Source organism: Suricata suricatta, chromosome 9 (assembly GCF_006229205.1).
Source record: "Suricata suricatta isolate VVHF042 chromosome 9, meerkat_22Aug2017_6uvM2_HiC, whole genome shotgun sequence".
Lineage (NCBI taxonomy): Eukaryota > Metazoa > Chordata > Mammalia > Carnivora > Herpestidae > Suricata > Suricata suricatta.
The window spans coordinates 119220585-119240975 of record NC_043708.1 but is presented as its reverse complement, the minus strand read 5'-3'; the positions used below and the strand labels follow the sequence as shown (position 1 = coordinate 119240975).

Here is a 20391-nt window from a genome sequence, read left to right as displayed (position 1 = left end):
AACAATAATGATTATGAATTTTTTTGATGGTATGAGATCTGTTTGCTAGATATATCGCATGAGCGTCATTTATCACTACATATTCTGAGACTCTGGGATCTGTCACCACATGTCAAAGTGAGGAGTGCTCAATGCAGAGATTGTAACTTGTGGGCCCCCTTCACTTTGCCTCCTTGTCCAATGCTTCTGCTCTATGCCATCAGCAATATGTTGTTCTATGCATGAGTGCACTTTGCTGCTCTCTTCATATTTGGCCTCTCAAAGAGCAACCCGTTGGAGATTTTATCTGGTATTGGTGATTTGCCCTTTTAAGAAAATCAAGAAATTATGCAATTATTATTCGGAATGGAAAATTCAGCAGGAAACAGCCTGAGGGAAAAGGGGACAGTTTGCAAGGTTCTGAGTGGAGCTGGGGGGAGTGGTGGAAAGGGCAGGGAGGCGGGCATCTAGAGCCAGGCTCTGATGGCTCTGCCATTCTACAGACTGGGTCGTGACAGCTGTATGGAGGTGCTTCTCGGAGTCTTCCCTTCCTTACCTGTAAAGTGGAAATCATAAGGCAGCTGACGGGAGATGTGGAGGTAAACAACGCCAAATACTGCACAAAGCACATCGTTGCTGCTCTTATTATCAAAACCACAGCGTCATAGTGCCTACCCTCACCCCACTCCAGATACAGTCTCTTTCAAAAGAGCCCAATAAGAGGGTCTGCTTTCCTCAGAGGACTCAAAAACATGCCGTTTGAAATCTGAAATGATTCAAACGATTTCAAATGAGCGGGATTCAGCCCGAACAATACTACTGATCCAAGTGAACTGGCTGATAAAGGCACATGAGGATGTTGGGAAAATCCCTTTGACCACAATACGTTCTGCATGGTTTAACCTCCCATTCTGGCTCTTTACGGATAACAGGATTGTCAAGCGGCAAATAACAACATTGCACCTGTGGTAGGCAGACTTCTTGGGTCGTCTCAAGATGCCTGCCCCCTTGAGTGTGGGTGGGGTGCCACCCCCATGACGAAGTTACATTTCCTGGCAATGTGAGGGATTTTGTAGATGTAATCAGTTGACTTTTCAATTGACCTCCAAGGGAGATTATCCTGGGTGGGCCTGACATAATCAGGTGAGGGCTTTAAAAAGGATCTGATGGTTAGAGAAGCAGGAAGTCAGAGAGAGGGGAGAGAAGAAAGGAGGAGAAGGATGAATGAGGAAAGGAGAAAAGGGAGAAGGGAGACGAGAGAAGAGAGAAATCCTCCAGGTGGTCTTGAAGAAGTGAACTGGCATGTTGTGTAGACAGCCATGTGGCAAGCACCTCTCTAGAGTGGTCTCCAGATGCTGAGAACTCCCCCCACCCCAAGAGCTCTCAAGCACACCGAAACCTCAGCCCTCAGTTACTTAGCTGTGAAAACTGAATTCTGACAATAACCTGAGGTGTTCAGAAGTAGATACCTTCCTAGCTGGGCCTCCAGCTCAAGGCAGCCTCCTGACAAGTGGGTTTCAGGCTTGAGGGGCCCTGAGCAGACGGTCCAGCTCACATGTCCACACTGCTGATCCACAGAGACTCCAGGACAATAAATTTGTAGCTGCTAACCGTGCGGTAATTTGCTATGCAGCAACAGAAAATGGATTAAGCATCCTTCAGCCAGAAGACATGCAAATAGGAATTCTGTCCATTTGTCTCACCTTCGTACCCTGAGAGTTAAAAAAAACTTTTTAAATGTTTCTTCATTTTTTTGAGAGAGAGAGAGAGAGAGAGAGAGAGGGAGAAAGAGAGCGAGCATGGGTGGAGGAGGGCCCAAGAGACAGGGAGATGCATAATCTGAAGCAGGCTCCAGGCTCTGAACTGTCAGCACAGGGCTTGAACTCACAAACCACCAGATCATGACCTGAGCCAAAATCAAGAGTTGATGCTTCACTGACTAAGCCACCCAGGAACCCCTCTTATGGCCACTTCTAAACCTTCTCTCCTCCCTCACCGCAAGCAGCCTCTTGGGAACCTGCACCAGCAGGCTTGCGGTTCATATTTTTCTCATTATAGTTCTGCCAACTTCAGGTCACTGCCCCTTGGTCCTAGAGACCTCAGTCCCTGGCACAGGGACTTCCTCACCACCCCTTCCCCAGGCAGGCTTAAATATTGTCCTCAGGTCGCCTTATACATATCGTCACACACTACTCATGTCATTAGGGTTCCTCTTGCACATGTCTCTTCCCTCTGGCCTGTGAGTCTGGGAGTCAGGGCCATATCTCCTCTGTGTCCAGCTGGGACACAAGGCGACTGAACCGGCACTGAACTCACCTTGGAGATGTGGTTCCAGTGACCACAGGCCTCCCCTGTACAGGTGGGAGAAGGAGCAGAATGACCAAGAGAAAGCATGACCTTTTGATCCTGAGGGAGACAGTGGCATTGATTTACATGCACAACGTCAAACCTGTCACTCCAGACCAGGTGAAGTGCCCTGCCCAGAGGCGGGGGACCGGACTCCATGGTTTTTGGAAGCCCCTTTGGTAGGATTCCTTTCTCATCCTCCAGAGCTTTTTTTCTTTTTTCTGTTCATCTCACGAATCCAATGTAAATAGTGCCATATCCCCCCACTTATGAAAAGCTTTCCAGGGGCACCTGGGTGGCTCTAGTCAGCCTAGTGTCTGACTCTGGGCTTTGGCTCAGGTTATGACCTCATGGTTTCATGGGTTTGAGCCCCACATTGGGCTCCGTAATGTTGCAGAGCCTGCTTGGGATTCTCTGTCTCTCCACCTCACTGCCCCTACCTGAGCCCTACCTGAGATGTCTATGTCTCTCTCAAAATAAAAAAAAAGTTAAAAAATAAAAAGCTTTCTAACATTCTCAGCAACATGCAGCTTTGTATAAATCTGGGAAAGCACCTGAAGCTACCTGAAAAGGTGCTCACTTTATACAGTTTAGATAATGTTTTTGCCCAGATTCTCAATCCCACCTCCCTGTCTTCCTGTATGCTGGATTGGTCACCGATGTGCTCTTAGGCCAGAGATAGGAGGGCCTGGAAACCAGCACATGCGTTAGATAGGTATCTTGTTACCCTCAAAAGGTTAAAAAAATAGAACTTCAGCACATTAACTGCTCATCTACCTCAAGGGGTACACGCCGTGAAGCCATGCTCAACGGGACAGAATCTGGCTCATGTCAAGCAGCTTCACTCTTCAGGGGGTTAGGGGCTGATTTCCACCTTGCCATGGGCCGTTCCGGGACTCTGAACCCAGAAGAGGCACCACGGAGGTGTAAATTCACCACACAGCTGGCAGTCTATCTTACATCTGGAAGGAATGCTACAGAACTAGAAATTCTCTCTCATCTAGAAGGAATCTTATAGACCTACAAGTAATCTTTCTAGGTCTGAGAGTTAATAACATCTGAAACGGGGCAGCCTACCCTTGCCTGCTACCTTCACTCAAATTTCTTATGGGGAATGCTATGATTTTTTAAATCTCAGTTGAGCCCACATAATTATTCCCACTTGGAAGGTAACTGAATCATGACAAAACTTAAGTATGTGGCTGCGGGGATGGAAGCCAAGGCTTAGTGGTTTGATTTCAGTTGGCTTCCAGGTGAGAGTGTTCTTAGGGCTGTTAATCGGATGTGACCACCCTGGAAAGGGGACCCGGCTATGATAAATGCTTCCCAGCCTCTGCTGAACCAAACGTGGCTCTTCTCCAGCAAGACGTAGGATGGGAAGCCCAGGATGAAGGCATTCTTCACACAAACAGTGTGACTGGGAACATGGTACAAAGCTCCTATTTCTAGCTTTGACAGAGTGGTCATTCAGTCTCCTCACACAATAACTTCACTTAAGAACCGAAGACAGACAAACAAACATGGGAATAGGTACTGAGAATAGAGAAAAAAAACCCCAACAAACTTGAGTGCCTGCAAAGGAGAAAATCATGGGTGAACTCCATCGAGGGAGGCTGGCGTATCATGGGGAAGAGCTATTAGTCACTCATCCTGCCTTTTCCAAGCAACGTTTCTGATTCATACATGATAATGGCACCAATTAACTTGAGCTTTGTAACAGATGGTTACCACACAGTTTAAAACAAGATGTCATTTTGCTCATCACCCACTAAGACACTGAGATGAAAGAAAACAAAACTTGATAATTCTGTAGGAGCAAGATTAGCACATCTTGCCCTAAACATGACCTTATGATTCTTTTGAATATCACTGCCCTTAAGGAGTGACACCAGCCGCCCAGGCTTACTGGTCCCCCTTCTCTGGGCATCACTGTGCCTTGCCTGCGCTTCTGTGAATCCCTCCCATGGGACTGCAATGTTTTCTTCTGGGTCTATCTCCCTGGCGTTTCTGCCCAGCTCCAGAACCCCTATCCACCTGGTACTCCACACAGAGCAAAGCTGTGCCAGGCACGCAGTGGGAGGTTGCTATTAGAACTCATCTCCTCCCCAGGGATTTCTTCTGACACTGCAAAGTCCCATATCTATATCCTTAACCCGGGTCTCTCCTGACCCCCAGACTCTCATGTTCAACTAGACAGCAATGTCACACAATGTCAGCAAAGTCTCACCAGAATCTCTGACTTCGCCTTCCCCTCTGGGCCCCTCCTTTGCCCCTCAAGCGTGCCCCTCCCTGACAGGGTCTGCATCTCCCCATAACACATGCTAAGGATGGGCAGCATTCTTGGGGTCATGCTGGACTCAGCCCTTTCTGCCATGGCCCCATCCAGCCCATCAGCAAGTCCTGTGGTCCACCTTCAAAACAGATCTTGCTTTAATATCTAGCTTCTTGTTTTTTAATATTTTTTAATGTTTATTTGTTTTTGAGAGAGAGAGAGACTGAGAGAGACAGAGAGAGAGAGAGAGAGAGAGAGAGAGAGAAAGAGAGAGGCAGAGCATGAGCAGGGGAGGGGCAAAGAAAGAGGGAGACAGAGATCTGAAGCCAGCTTCAGGCTCTGAGCTATTAGCACAGAGCCTGACATGGGGCTTGAACTCATGAACTGTGAAATCATGACCTGAGCCAAAGCTGGACACTCAACTGACTGAGATATCCTAGGTGCCCCATCAATATCTAGCTGCTTCTTGTTACTTCCACTGCTACCCCCACAGCACTGGCCACCTGTCCTCCTCTGGGCTAAAGCAGCTACCTCCGCCCAGCTCCTCCTCCTTCTCTTGCCCCCTTATAGTTCATTCTCAACGGAGCACCAGAAACATGAAATGTGCTTCTAAAAATGTCGCCCTCCTGCTAAAAACCCTCCTGGGACTGCACATCCTACCTATGACTAACCCCAAAGGCTCACAATGGCTCCTGGGGCTCTGGGCTACCATTCTCCTGCCTTCCCTTCCAACTCCTTCAACCCTCATTCCATCTGCCCCTGTGCCTGGCCTTCCTTACATGTGCAAGCCTTTGGAGTTGAGCCCCATCTGCCAGGAATGCCAGAGCCCCATGTCCCATCTCTCTCTTCCCTGTTGCCTTCAAGAGACCTGCCTCAGTCTCTGTCTCTTCACCTTATATCCCCTACCTTGCTTCTCACCTCCACAGCGCACCAGCTCACTTCCCATTTATGGTCTACCTTTGATTGTCTTTCTTCCCTACTAGAATTTAATCTCGGTGAGCACAGGAATTTCACCCCAGCACCTGGAAAGAATAGGCTGCTTTGTGGGAGCACGGGGTTGTGTTTGTCGGGTGACCTTATCTTGATTTGGCAGCTGTCACATATCTCTGCTACAAATGGAAGAAAGTGAGAATCCAGCAGGCTGAGTAACTTGGCCAAGTTCTCCCAGTTGACCTGGGACAGTCCAAGTTGGGCTGACTCTGGATGCCTTTGAAACCATCCACACACCTTACCACTTCTCTGGCAGATTTTCTTCAATATGACTACCTTCCCATGGAGACCAGACTCAATGCCACAACTCCAAGTTGTCCCTAAATAATTTTTGGCATCTGTATTTCAATTTCTCAAGTATTCAGTAATGACTATATTACATATATATGCCGTTTGGGTTCACAGACTCACGGAAGCACCACACACCTTCTCGCCCACACTGTGGTGGGCTTCTGCACGAGGCACCAGTGGTGACTCCTCAGACCTAGAGACCCATGGTCTCTGAGTCTTCTTACATGTAAATGAAGCAGGATAACCTGATTGAGAAATTAATGGTTTCTTGTATTTTCCAAGGCAGGTAATCACTAAAGAATGAAAGGCATGTTCATTCATTTCTCAGGAGGTCAGTGCTTCTATGTACTGAAGACTTGGTCCTTCTGATGCCCCCAAGACAGTCACAGGGTGGGAATAGGTTGTGCCTTCCAGGTTTTAGGTTTGGGAGAATGGCACTGTGGGTTCTGTGGGAGATGAAGAGCAGCACCCCACTCAATAGAGAGGCCCCTCAAATAGATGGGCTGACCCATGCCTTGCCAGGCACTGAGCCTAGCCTTTGTGACAGACCAGGGGCAAAACTAACTGAGTGAAGGTTATTTTATTGCTGATTTTCTGGACAACACAAGCCTTGGGTTCCTGTAGGGTCCCAAGGGCAAGGAAAGCCCCCAATCCCGAGACCCTGTGACAAAGATATTTCCTTCCCCAAACAGCTAGAATTATGTCTCAAACAACTGGCTTCTTTCAGGCACCTATATTAATCCCCAAGAGCATAGTATATGTGCACACATGTGTATCAACAACTTGTTCACAACTATCCTGAGCACTAAGGATAGAGAATTTACACTTTACACCCCTTTCTCAAATGGCTGTTTTTATTAGAGCTCTGTCTTCCCCACGGATAGTAATGGTGGCACCTGATAGTTAACAACAGGGCACAGCCTGGGTGGGAGGGAACAAGGCCACCTCCCAGTGGACCGTGCTCATCACCTAGATGGGGTGGGGGACCATGTAGGGCTTGCCTGACACCAACCGGGGTCTCCACCAAACCCTGGGCACAGAAAGGGCCTGAGGGATGATATAGGCTACATTCTGCTTGAGAGCTGAGGAAAGAAGTCAGGAGAATTTATATGGATGGCAGGCTGAGATCAGTTGTTTTTTGTAAACTTTTTTTTTTTTTTAACGTTTACTCATTTTTGAGAGACACAGAGAGACAGAGCATGAGTGGAGGAGGGGCAGAGACCTAGGGAGACAGAATCCAAAGAAGGCTCCAGGCTCTGAGCTGTCAACTTACAGCCCAACGCAGAGCTGAACCCACAAACTATGAGATCATGGCCTGAGCTGAAGGCAGACACCAGACTAAGCCACTCAGGTGTCCCCCTTGTAAAACATTTTTTAAAAATGTGTGCTTATTTTTGAGAAAAAGAGTGAGAGACAGAGAGAGACAGAGACAGAGCATGAGCATGAGCAGGGGAGGGGCAGAGAAAGGGGAAGACACATAATCCAAAGCAGGCTCTTGGCTCTGAGTTGTCAGCACAGAGCCCAACACAGGGCTCAAACTCATGAACTGCGAGATCATGACCTGAGCTGAAGTCAGACACTCAACTGACTGAGCCACTCAGGTGTCCCTGGCTGGGGTAGGTTCTATGCTGAGGAAATGAACACATTCATTCTTTATGTCTACATGGTTTTCCAGTTTCTCATTTCCCTGTCCCAGGCAGAGCCCTGGCATTCAGGCTTTCATTGCCCCAGGAGTACATCCCTGAAGTGTGGGATGCCTGGCCAGCCTCCCCAAGGCTTCCCGCAACATGGCAGGGGTGCCTCCTCAGTGCTGGGTGGGGATCCCTGCTGCCCACTCTCGCTATCCTCTTGATGGCAGAAACAATATTGGTGAATTTAGCATCTTCACTCAATAAATTTGGGCTCTTCAAAGGTGCTTTCTAAAACTACATTGTTGGAGTAAAATATTACCCTTTAAAAATGCTAACCCAGGAGGTAAGATTTAAGTGATAAAAATTAACATGCAACATATGGAAAAAAGTGACAGAAAAGACATTCCAAAGTACAAGATTTTGCTAAGCACGGTAGGGTCAAAAGAGGGCGTTATTGTGGTGCCAGAGCGGGGCTCTGTGCCCCTTCCCAGGACTCTACTTCAAATGAAGCGGCTGCCATTAGTGGTGCTACTAGCCACTGTCAAGACCTCACGTCAGCATTCAGGAGAAATTAGTCATGAAATGCTTTTCTTTCTTAACCTACACCAACTTCCCCCTTCTGTATGAGGAGCGAATCCTTTGTTCAAAATATCTTTTCTGAATTATTCACACAGAAACAGCTTTAAAATAGCCAGCCTCCAAAGTGAGTGGTGTAGGATTATTGGTAACCCCAGTGAATGGTTTTGTGGTTGTGGATCAGTCAATGACCCTGAGGTACGATAGAGGAGGGCTATGGGAGTCAGTCTGCGGGTTGCTTATGACAGCTTTGCAGCAGCTGAGGAAACAGTCATGGGCAGTTACAACATCAGATCCAACACTGTTACTGGGAGTGCAGACCCCGTTCTAAAACCAAGCATGCCACCGGTGAGGCACCCCTGAGTCCAGGGGCTGAGGCTGACCACCAGGCTGCCCAACACGAAGAAGCCCCACTAACCACCATCCCTTCCTTTGTCTATGTCCTTCTTGGAGCAAGTTGATGAGGACATTTCCTGGATTGCTTTACAAGAAATGGGATGAAGTCAACCATACACTGAGGCTTGGATGTGGTAGAGAACACCCAAGTGTCAACTTTCTGGATGTTTCCCATTTGGCCTGCAGCTCTGTGCTCCCCCTACTCTGCAACCGCAGGGCGACCTGCCTGGAACCCAGTAATAGGCTCTCTGCTCTCTGCCCTTCTGCCCATGAGAGGCACTGGTCAAAGCCTGGATGGTGGGCGAAGAAGGTGGTCAGCGTATTTATTTTTCCAGCATCTTGTCTCCTTGAAGCCACACCTTCTTGTAAGTAGCTTTTTCCCTCAGCTCCTTTCATCATTGGCCTCTTTGTAGGCCCAAGAGTGGCAGTGCCCCTGTAGTGCCATTTCCAAGCTTGACACTATCCTTTGCTGGTATTCTTAATGTCTTGCTCATTCTTTTATCAACTGTGCCTACTGATGCTACCAGCATGGGTAGGGAATGCTGATGACTGGTCCATCTGCCAATGTCAAGATCATACCAACTACAGAGACTTCTCTTTGGCCTTCTGCAACACTCCAAAGGCCTGGGCATTTTCAGTTGTGTCCTGGTGACAAGCTAAGTCTGATTCTCTGACAGAGCAGCATTTGCTGGCTGCAGGCCTGAACACACCTTCTCTCTGCCATGCTCAGCCAAAGGTTCCCCCTCTTGCTTCCCTGGGATGTGCCACACAGGAGCACCTCCATATTCCAGACCTTTGGAAGTGGGGTCTCCACTCTGCAACAGCCGGAATAGCTGGCTAACAACAATGGAGACAGAGTCAGAAGGCATTTCTCCCCAGTCCAACCAGCTGAGGACATACTCCAAGTGCACCGTCAACTCATGCTGGTGGTGGGGGCGGGGCAGTGCCCATGGGAGATGCATGCTGGGCCTGAGAAGCGCAGGACACATAGGTTTCTGCCTGCATACCTGAGAGGCCCTGGAAAGTGTGATTTTGCAAAGATTTATAATGAAAATGGTGATGAGTAAGAGAGGATATTTGCTCTGTCTCAGGAGAACCTACATCTGCTTTAGACACTTGTTTTGAACGAATTATGTTATCTTTAGGAACTCCAAAGAAGACAAGTTTGGCTTGCCACCCAAATCTCTTCTTCACAGGGATGTCAGAAGAAATGCTAAGACAAAGGTGGAGACTGAAGTCAGGTTTTGTGTTTCTTTGCCCTGGAGGCGACACGGCCTGTGCCATTAATTACTTAACTCCACCAGGCTGCTACCTGTCTTCTTGTCTTTGCAGACAGGAAAACTGAGGCTCAGGGAGGTTACATAACTTGCTCATGTACATAGGAAGTGACAGGGTCTCCTGTTTCCCCAAAGCCCATTGTCTTTCTTACCTTTCATTTGACACCCACAGGAGGGTTGGATGGAAAAAGGAGAAAAGTAAGGCAAAGCCACAGAAAGTCTCTTTAGATGGGGCTGGCCTAGCCAGGTTGGATCTGGGAACAAAGGGAAAATTCAAGGGATCTCAGCACCAAATGGCCACTGGCCCCTACCAGCTGGGCCTGGGTTGGAGGAGAGCATATCTGCAAGCCTCCAGAGTCTGACTTGAAAATACCTGACTCAGACAACGCATTTCCCTTGCTCACTGATCTAAGTTACTCCAGCCTCGCTTGCCCCCTGAGCCCAAGGAACATGGACCTGCGGGGGCCAGTAGCTCACCTGCCTGCTCCAAAGCCACCATGGTCGCCTGCTCGATCAAGTCCCGTTCGATGAAACTCCTGAAGTCTTCGCTATACACGCTCAGATCCGGCAACTGGAATGTGTAGATGGGCATCTCCAGGGGGAACTGCTCATTGTTGCACTCACTTGCCACGTGGGACCGGGCCAGGGAGACGATAGCCGAGCTGGCGTGGGAAATTCCCCGAGAAAGTCGCTTCTCTGCAGGGGGAGAGGGAAAGACAACCACGGGAAATGAGTGGAGTGGGTGCGTAGCTCTGTGAGCATGCATGCACACACACGTGCATGCACAAACTTGCTCACACACACACACACACACATTCACCCACACATCTGTCACTCTTCTCCTGCAGGCCTCCCTGCTGCTGGGGCTTACATTACCGCCACTTGGCATATGGCACTTACTCACTCTGAGTCATGAAACCATTCAGAAAGAGGCGAGCTGCAAGTCTACCACACAAGTACGCATCAGCATCACTAAAGATCACCAGCCTACCTTTGGGTCTTAAGTTACATCTATCTAACTCTGGTCAGCAGAGCCATCCCCTGCTAGTTCTGAGGGACGCCAGCCAGACTGCTCTTTGTTTTCATCCATTTACACACTTCAAGCAACAAGCAATTGGTTCAAGCTTTCCCCACCACGAGTTGGATGGAAAAGAGAGGTTACTTTACTAAAGTTACTCTGATAAATGCATCTCACATAACGATGCCCCACATTCAGATATGAAGCCATCACATCTGCTTCTCTTCTATCTTGGTTTTCCTTTGTCACAGCACTCAAAAAGTGCTGGGCTACTTTGGTCTTATTCTGCCCAGGTTTTCCAACCAAAGGGTGAAAACGCTCAGTGTAAATTTCTCTGATGTACATGATGTTACTCTGTTAGAAAGTAATCATGTAATCTCAATGCCACAGCAAAAACGTGGATGTCTTTGTTCTCCTTCCCTCTTTTTTTTAATTAAAATTTTTTTAATGTTTATTTTTGAGAGAGAGAGAGAAAGACATGAGTGGGGGAGGTGCAGAGAGGGAGGGAGATACAGAATTTGAAGCAGGTTCCAGGTTCTGAGGGGTCAGCACAGAGCCCAACATGGGGCTTGAGCTCATGACCCATTAGATCATGACCTGAGCTGAAGTCGGACACTCAACCAACTAAGCCACACAGATGCCCCTCTTGTTGTGGATTTTTAATGTTTATTTATTTATTTAGAGAGAGAAAGACAGCAAGAGCATGTGGGGAGGGACAGGGAGAGAGGGAGAGAGAGAATTCCAAGAAGGCTCCATGCTCAGCACTGAGCCCGGACAAAGGGTTTGAAATCGTGACCATGAGATCATGAGCTGAGCCAAAATCAAGAGCCAGATGCTTAACTGACTGAGCCACCCAGGCGCTCCACTCCTGTCCTTAATCTCTAACATTTACCATAATACAAGGATTCTCAAATACAGGGTGTTAGGGGGAAGTTTTCTTGCTTATGATCAGTGTCTGTAATAACAGAGAGTTCTTTTAGCAAGACAAAAATCCTCTTTCAATCATCTCAGGAAAACAGAATTCAAATGTGTTTGGATGAGTATTGTCTAAACCTTGGCAAATTCATAAACTCAGGTCATAAGGACTCCCACTTCATTTCAGATTAGCCTGCTCACCCATCAGGCTCTGTGCTCATGCCGATGCCGCTCTGAGGCATGTCCCTGCCTGCCTGTGCTCACAGAAAACCCACAGCCGTGCCTTCATCCAGAACAGGAGCTTCTTACTTCCCCGTAGGCAAGAGCAGTGGACAGAAATGTCATCAAAGTAATTTTGCTACAGCAAACTGAAAAACAAGAGGCTTTTAAGCCTGGGATAGGTTGGTTCTAAATTTAAAGTCAATTCTCGGAAGTCTGAGTATCTGTGCATTAAAATGCATAGTGAGTCCCACAGACACAGTATTTTAAAATGAGTGGTTTTGATACACCTTCAATTGGGTTCTGAGATCACAATGATTAGTTATTTTGAGGAAAGGCAAAGAGAATTTAAACCACAGCAGCCACGGGAAAGAAGAGAAATGAAACACACAGGGCCTGGCTATCTCCCATGGGGGAGGGCCTCGGTGCTTCCTGCACGGTCCACATCCTTGAGAGCAGGAGCAGAGGAGACTCCAAATCTTTCTGCTGTGTTCTCCAGGTCTTGCAAGCCATGCAGATGCCTTGCCTCTTGCTATAAAGTACCATGTCTATATCTGGGAAAGTAGGAACTGCCTCATCCCCTGGGGTCTGATGGAGGTGAGAATCAGCTGGTCTTTAATACCTGCAGTGCAACATGACCCCAGGATCCACTGGGCAGACTCACAATGCTGCTCTCAACGGTGGGAATCCACCAGACAGGCTCATCCATACTCCCTCATGGCTTATCACTCGGTACCTATTTGCCAATTTATGACATACTATTAGGAGCTTAGAAACCTTGTGATTCATAGTATAGTATGATGCTATGTAGCAGTTCCAGATATTAAATATTTGAAATATGAAAGAAAAAAATCAGAAAGCAAAGCCCCTAAAGGGGGTGCCTGGGTGGCTCAGTTGGTTTGGCTTCTGACTTAAGCTCACATCATGATCTCATGGCTTGTAGGTTCGAGTCTCATGTTAGGTTCTGTGCTGACATGTCAGAGCCTGGAGCCTGCTTCAGATTCTATGTCTCCTTCTCTCTCTGCCCCTCCCCCACTTGTGCTCTGTCTCTCTCTTTCTTTCTCTCTCTCAAAAATAAACATTAAAAAAATTAAAAGGAAAAGACTTTTTGAACTAACAGTAAATTATGTTAAAGCTCATATAATGAAAAACGGATGCTTCTAATTCTAACATTCCCTTACCGCCATCTTCGTGAATGCACATACGTAATCACACACAAACATGCACACGCACACACACACTGATTCTTTAAACATGAACTCAGTGATCCTTCTTTTAGGGGCATAAATGAATTACCATGTTCAACGTTATGCCCCAGAGAAATAATAAGATTAAAAAGGAATATAGAGAATGCACAGAATTTTACAACTATTGACCAAGCCAACTTAATCTGGGATTTAGGCCAGGAGGGGTGTTTTCTTATACGCTGTATTCCTAATACTCTGGCATGTGGGCATCCCTGAGGGGAGAGGCTCTTCCTCCCAGGACTAGCCAATTCTGGGAGCAGTTAACTCAGAGGGAAGGAGCCTGCCTTTCGTATGCAACCCGACCAAACCAGAGCCCATGCTCTGAACTACCTCTTCTATCTGATTCTTACACTCCAGCAAGCAATATTCCTCTGCAGCCTGGGGCAAGGTATAAGACAACAAGGGATAGCTTCTAAACCCCAGAAAGCCTGCCCAAATTATTCAATCTTGCCAATCCTGTGTGTTTACCTTGCTTTGTCTTTTCCAAGGAAATCACAGTAAGAGCTCATGCCCATGTTTTTCCTCTCTGTCCCTTCTGCTTCCTGACCAATCTTGGTGCTTCCCCATGTAGCCCTTGCAGTGTGACATGCCTCCTGCTTTTAGGGAAGTATGAGTATAAAAACTTCCCTCCTCAAATTCTTTTCCATGTTTTCATACCTTATCATATCTGGTTAAAACAAATCCTAGGTATTTTTAAAACAGGTGCACAAACCTTTTCTGAAAGGGACAGATACACGTACTTTAGGCTTTATAAGTCATGCAGTCTTTTTTAAATATTTATTTTGGGGAGAGTAAAAGTAGGGGAGGGATAGAGAGAGGGGGATAAAAGATCTGAAGCTGGCTCTGTACTGACAATCTGACTCTAGTGAGCCCGAAGTGGGGCTCAAACTCATGAACTGCGAGTTTATGACCTGAGTTGAAGTCAGACACTCAACCCACTAAGTCATCCAGGTGCCCCATAAGTCATGCAATCTTGGTCACAACTGAACTCTCTACCACTAAAGCAGCCATTGTCAATGCATAAATGAATTGGCTCATGGACCATTGTTTGCCAACCCCTAATTTATAATATGGAGACTTTCGTTTTCCATGTTAGTGCATTATGATTTCAAGAACTCAATTAAAGGATACATGTATCTAATTCAGAAACTATAATTTTATTTTTTACTTATTAAAATAATTTAATGTTTATTCTTTTAGAAAGAGAGAGAGGCAGAATGCAAGTGGGGAAAAGGTAGAGAGAGAGGGAGATACAGAATCCGAAGCAGGCTCCAGCCTCTGACCTGTCTGTCAGCACAGAGCCCGATGCTGTTACCACAGAGCCCACAGACCTAAGCTGAAGTTGGACACCTAACTGACTAAGCTACCCAGGTGTCCTCTCATTTTTAAAAAGTAAATAGGATTGTTCACAAAACTCAATAGAATTTTGTGACAAACATTTTTTTTTTACTCCTTAAGTAATATGTGATAAAAATTACATAGCAGCATGTATCAGGTATTTTATTAGGCTCTGAATCCACCAACCTCTCTGAAAGTAGAGAGGAGAGTCCCAGCTCCTCAGGGGGAGGAAAAATAATGGGATGGTTGGTTTGCTGCCAGTCGAAAAGAGCAGGAACAGCCATGTTGCCATCTGTCTGGACTGTCACTGCATGAGAGAGCCCAGCAGCCTCAACTGTGGTGCTGCAAGAACACAGTCACGGAAGGCCCTGAGAGGGAAGGCTACAGGGAATGATCAGAAGTGGTGGTCTCTCCAGAGTCATACCTCATGGCAGCAATGGAGGAGAACTAAACAACAATATAACCAGATAGACAAGAAGTAAAAAAGCCTCAGTGTCCTTTCCCTAACCTGCCTTGGAGGTCCACAGGTGCAGAAGAAGGGGATGGGCTAGGTTCCAGGGGTAGAGGCTCCAGGTGGGGGGAGGATTCTGGCCATGCCTTTCCTCACCCTGGCACAGTTCTGAGCAGGTTACTAGGACACCATCACTTCCACTGTGTGGGAAAGCAACAGTGTTGGCCAGTGGCAGCTAGAAGAACATCAGGGCAATACTGAACCACAGCTGGGGGTGGGGGGCACACCAATAACAGTAACAGGTGGGCTGGCCCGGTCCTAACTAAGCCTTCCCTCCTCTCTCCTACACACACTGTGAGCTCCACAGTTACAACACATGGTTGCAGCCCCTAGAAAGGAGCAATTGCCAGAACACAGGTGCTGGAGGTTCCTTAAGCAGCAGAGCTAACTGTAGGGAAGAGAGCAAGCCGGGAACATTTTCAGCCCATATTAAAGCATTCAAACCTCTCCAACTTAAGTGCATTTCCCCCACACTCTCATTCAGAGGAGCACAGGCCAGAGCCCATGCCTTTGTCTCTTTCCCTGATATACAGTATGGGCAGAGATGGCTGATAACCACAGACGTTCTGCACTCCCATGGAAAATTCAGGACACACCTGAGGAGTGTTACAGTGTCACAGAAAGTCCATAATGTACCTGTGCCAGAGGAAGCAGAGTAAATAGACCAGAGGGTAACATTTTAAAATAAACCTAGCAAATGTGTTCAAAGAGATAAAAAGAATATTAGGATGCACAATAATAATGACAAAGGGCCAATTTGGAATGAAAAGTGAATGCTGATTATTAGAATGGATTCAAATAAAGAATGAATTAGGAAGTTGGAAGACTGGGTCAAGGAAGTCTCTTAGAAAATGTGACTTAGGAAAACAGTGGAGGGATGGTTTTAAAGCACTCAAGGAACATTAATTTGGACCTAGAATTCTAGTTCCACTAAACAAAAGTTTAAGAATATCATGTAAACACCTTTAGGCACCCAAAGCTTAAAGGAGACTGATTACATAAAAACTCTGTATGAAAATAGTCCTTAAGAAAGTACTCTTTCTACAAGAGGCAAATGTGAGTAAATAAAGTTAATGGTTTCTAAATAGACAACAAAATGAACCTAAATGTGACTGAGGACAAGTGGAGGTAGGAAGGGAGAAGACAAAACACATACCTACTAAGGTATATACCCTGTTTTCTTCAGGGTAAAATTTAGTTGTTAATACATTTTTAAAAATGACAGGAAGAAAGCATAAACATATGTTTGCATAGGTTAGGGGTAACTATAACTTAAGTAGTGCTAGAGTGTATAACTTTTAAATCAGTAGAAAGATTTAATTAGCCAGAGAAGATAGAAAAGGAGAAAAATACACCAGAAAAGCCTGGCAAATAACACATACAACATAAAGAACTATAGGTATGACAATAATTACAATAAAAGAAATGGATTAAATTCACTGCTCAAATGACAGAGACCCTTGGATCAGATAACAAAATAATATCTGATGATAAATTATTTATAAGAATCACATTTAATATAAAATTATAAGGAATGATTAAAAATAACAGCAGACAGGAAGGCAGGATAGAGACATTGTATCAAGCAAAACAGATATAAAGAACATTCTAGGGCACAGAGAGATACTCTGTATATCGGTAACAAAAGAGCCCTGGAACAAGGTGTCCTACAATTACAAGTGCATATACACCTAACAAGATGGCCTCAAAATACAGTGGAAAGAAGGAAACTAAGAGAAGAAACGGATAATGTGCATTTGCATTTCTAACTCAATCCTGGCTTTTCTAGATAACAGAGTAAGTATAAAAGAATAATCCAAGATATGGGTTCCAATGTAGTTTGAATAACAAGGCTGGGCTAACGGAAACAAAGATAATGTTCATTCACAACAGTTTGGGAGGGCTGACCTAGTGCAATAGGCTAAGAAATGAAATTCATTTAATGTAATTACATTTCATATGAATATTAAAAAGAATTTAAATTATTTCAGATGTTATGATCATATATATTTAGAAAACTCAAGATATTCTCTTAGAAAAAAATGATGAGCTTTAATAAGAGAATTTATGTAAATTACTGCATAAAACATAAACATATAAAAGTAAGTTGCTTTTCTCGTGCCTAAAATCTTAGAATCTGACTAAAGAGAGAGGCATATTTAATGTTCTTGGATGGGAAAATGATATTACAATATGCCAATTATTCTTAAAAAAAATTCAATCCAATCCAACCAGAATTCCAAGTTTAGAGTTTATATGGCAGAATAAATATCCAAAAATAGTGAAAAAAGTTTGGAAAAGAAGAGCAGTAAAAAAGTTGCCTTAACAGAAGTTATACTATATAAAACTACCAGAGTCAAGGTAACAGGTGGAGTGACCACATGAATTGACAGACACAGTCCAGAAACAGATCCAAGCATATTTGGGAATTTAATATATGGCAAAGTTGGCATTTTAATTCGGTGGGAAATGAATGCTTTATTCAATAAATGTGTCAGGGTAACTCAATCTTGATCCAGAAGAAAGCAAGACTAGATTCCTCTCTATTACTTATATAAAAATTTCAAATCAATCAAAAGACCTAAGAACAAATTTATTTTATTTTATTATTTATTGTTTATTTTTATTAGAGAGAGAGAGAGTGCAAGTGAGTGAGGGTAGGGAGAGAGACAGAGAGAATCCCATGAGAAGCAGAGACAGAGAGAGTGAGAGAGAGAAAGATAGATACAGAGAGAGAAGCAGGGCTCACCCCAAGTGGGGCTCTAGCTCACAAACTGAGATCATGACTTGAGCCAAAGTCAGATGTTTAACTAAGTCACCCAGGTGCTCCCTAAGATCAAATTTTTAAACCAAATATAGGAACATATTTCAGTAACTTTGTATTCCAGGACACCTACAGCAAGAGAGGATGCCCATCAGCCATTGATCCATAATAATATAAACATTTTGTGTGGCAGAGTACTCTGTAAACAAAGTCATAAAGTAAATGGTACACTGGGAAAGACATACACATATATAAAAATATATGTTTGTAGTCTTAATCACAAAGAATGCTACAAATTGATACGAAAACTGAAAATGAATCAATAGACAAACGGGCAAAGTATGTGAACAGGTATGGTGCAGAAGGGAAAGTCCAACTGGCTAACAAACAAATGACAAGATGAAAAGTAAAATAAGTGACACCTTTTTTTCTCCCATCACGGTAGAAAAGCAATGTAAAACCAGCACAAAAACATCCAGAACTGGCAAGAGGAAAGGGAGATACCTTGTTTCACACATGGCAAGCAGAAATGGGTCTGGGAAAAGAGTCCTGAAGGTATTAAATTAAAGGTACAGCAGGTTTTGGCACAGCAAATTGGTTTTGTAAACACTGACCTATAGAAATAAAAGCACTAGTATGTAAGATCACAGGCATAACGTTGTCTATTTTAGTATTGCTAGGAGTATCGGAAACAAACGAAACACCCAAGGAAAACTAGGATAACCATTAATACAGGAATGGTTTAGAAATGATTGCATGCTATGAACAAAATATTGAGACTATACTTGTGATTTACTGTTAAATGAAACAAGTGATTTGAGAAGCATTGTATGCAATTGACTCTGGAGCATTCTGAGTGAGCATAGCACAAGGAAGACCGAGATAGACCAGGATGCCATCGTTGCTTATTATGTCAGTGAGATTTGACATGGTGGAGAAGAAAACTCTGAAATTTTCTTTATATATCTTTGCACTGTTTCTTTCATTACAGTGAACACATATGACTTCTTAAGAAAAAGAACAGAGAAGGTGCGTTGGGTGGTTCAGGTGGTTAAGTGCCCGATTCTGGCTCAGGTCATGATTTCGGTTTGAGCCCTGCGCTGGGCTCCGCACTGACAGTGCACAGCCTGCTTGGGATTCTCTCTCTCTGCTCCTCTCCCATGCGTGCACGCACGTGTGTGTCCGTCCGTTCTCTCTCAAAATAAATAATAAATAAACTTTAAAAAATACATAAAAATACATAAAAATACCAGAAAGAAGAGAGAAAAGGGAGCCCTTGGGACAGTGAACACTGATGATATACAGATCTGGAAACTATGCTTCTTAGGGAACAACTGAAGGGACTAGAGGTGCTTGGCTTAGAGAGACTCAGGATCCAGTAGGAGTGCGGGCCCTCAGTCACGTGGGCTCCTAGGGGGCTGGACTCCCCATCCTGCTCTTCTGAGGCAGAGGGAGGAACGGAAGCTGCAATGCACATTTCAGCGTGATGCACCAAGAGCCCGATTTGTAGCTGAGAGGTGACAACCTTGCCATTCTTTGAATGCCCCCCCCCCCCAACACCCTGCAAGCCATGGCACCCTGGGAAAGCTGCTTCTGGGCTCAGTCCCTTTCCAGGTACCTTGGGCAATGTCGTCCTGCCTCTGCAGGCAGGGCCGTTCCACCTTGTGCCCGGGCTGTGGCGGCTCTCGCTCAGGCTGCTTGGGACACCTGCCCTCGTTGAACACATGTGGCAGGTTGGCTGTGTGCACCTGTCGGAGCTGCTCATAGTCACTCAGAGCGGCTGTCAGGTCCCAGTTTTTGCCTGTGGATAAGAAATGACAAGAAATGACAATGTGAAGGCTCTTACTGTAGAAAAAAACCTGTGCAAGAAGCATTCTTAATTAGCACTTTGACTAATGAACTTTCCACCAGCGTTCTTGTTTCTCAAAAGGGTATAATAGCTTGATGCATAATCTCTAAAAGTAGAATTTAGCACCTGTGGCTGATGTCCGTCTGAAATATGTGACTATATCTATTCTCATAGCCTTTAGATTCACACACAAAGACATACAGACACATGTACACATTTCAGAACATTACATTCCTAATTACCATTCCCCCCTTCCACCCCTTTGACAATCAAGTTGTAGAGCTTACCCTCTGAGGGAAGCAAAACATAAACTACAAAAAAATTCAATAAAAAGAATTTTCCCAATTTTTCTTTGGGCTTTTGCTTAGAGTTTTACTTTTCTTTTTAATCTTAATACAGGTAAAGCAGAAACTTGGGAGAAATTCTCTGTGTTAACGCCTAAGCGGGAGGCAGATGTCTGAGCTCTGACCCTGAACTGGGTGAGATGGCAGTCCCAAATGGGGTGCCGGCCTGGGACTGCTGTACGCAGGGCCCCTGGGCACTGAGATGGGTGTGGTGTTGAAGGGGACTTTTCACAACACTAGGAGGAGCTGTTCTGGGAGGTGGAACCCTGCGGGTGTCTAATCCCTGACTCTAAGTCAATGGATTTCTTTTTTTTTTTTCCCCATAATATTTTATTGTCAAATTGTTTTCCATACAACACCCAGTGCTCTTCCCCCCAAGTGCCCTCCACCATCACCACCACCTGTCTTCCCCCCTCCCCCCTCCCCCC

General features: G+C 45.3%; 1 protein-coding gene across 1 annotated transcript in view; it reads right to left on the bottom strand.

The window, feature by feature from the left end:
- The window catches only part of OTUD7A (OTU deubiquitinase 7A), a gene marked incomplete at its 3' end in the record, with an annotated part of 217287 nt that overhangs the window by 78157 nt on the left and 118739 nt on the right, over window positions 1-20391 (bottom strand). Inside the window, exons 4-5 of the mRNA XM_029952279.1 lie at window positions 19389-19571; window positions 10236-10454 (exon numbers count right to left, since the gene is read on the bottom strand). Coding sequence (XP_029808139.1) covers window positions 10236-10454; window positions 19389-19571 — 402 coding nt within the window. The remainder of the gene's footprint in view (window positions 1-10235; window positions 10455-19388; window positions 19572-20391) is intronic.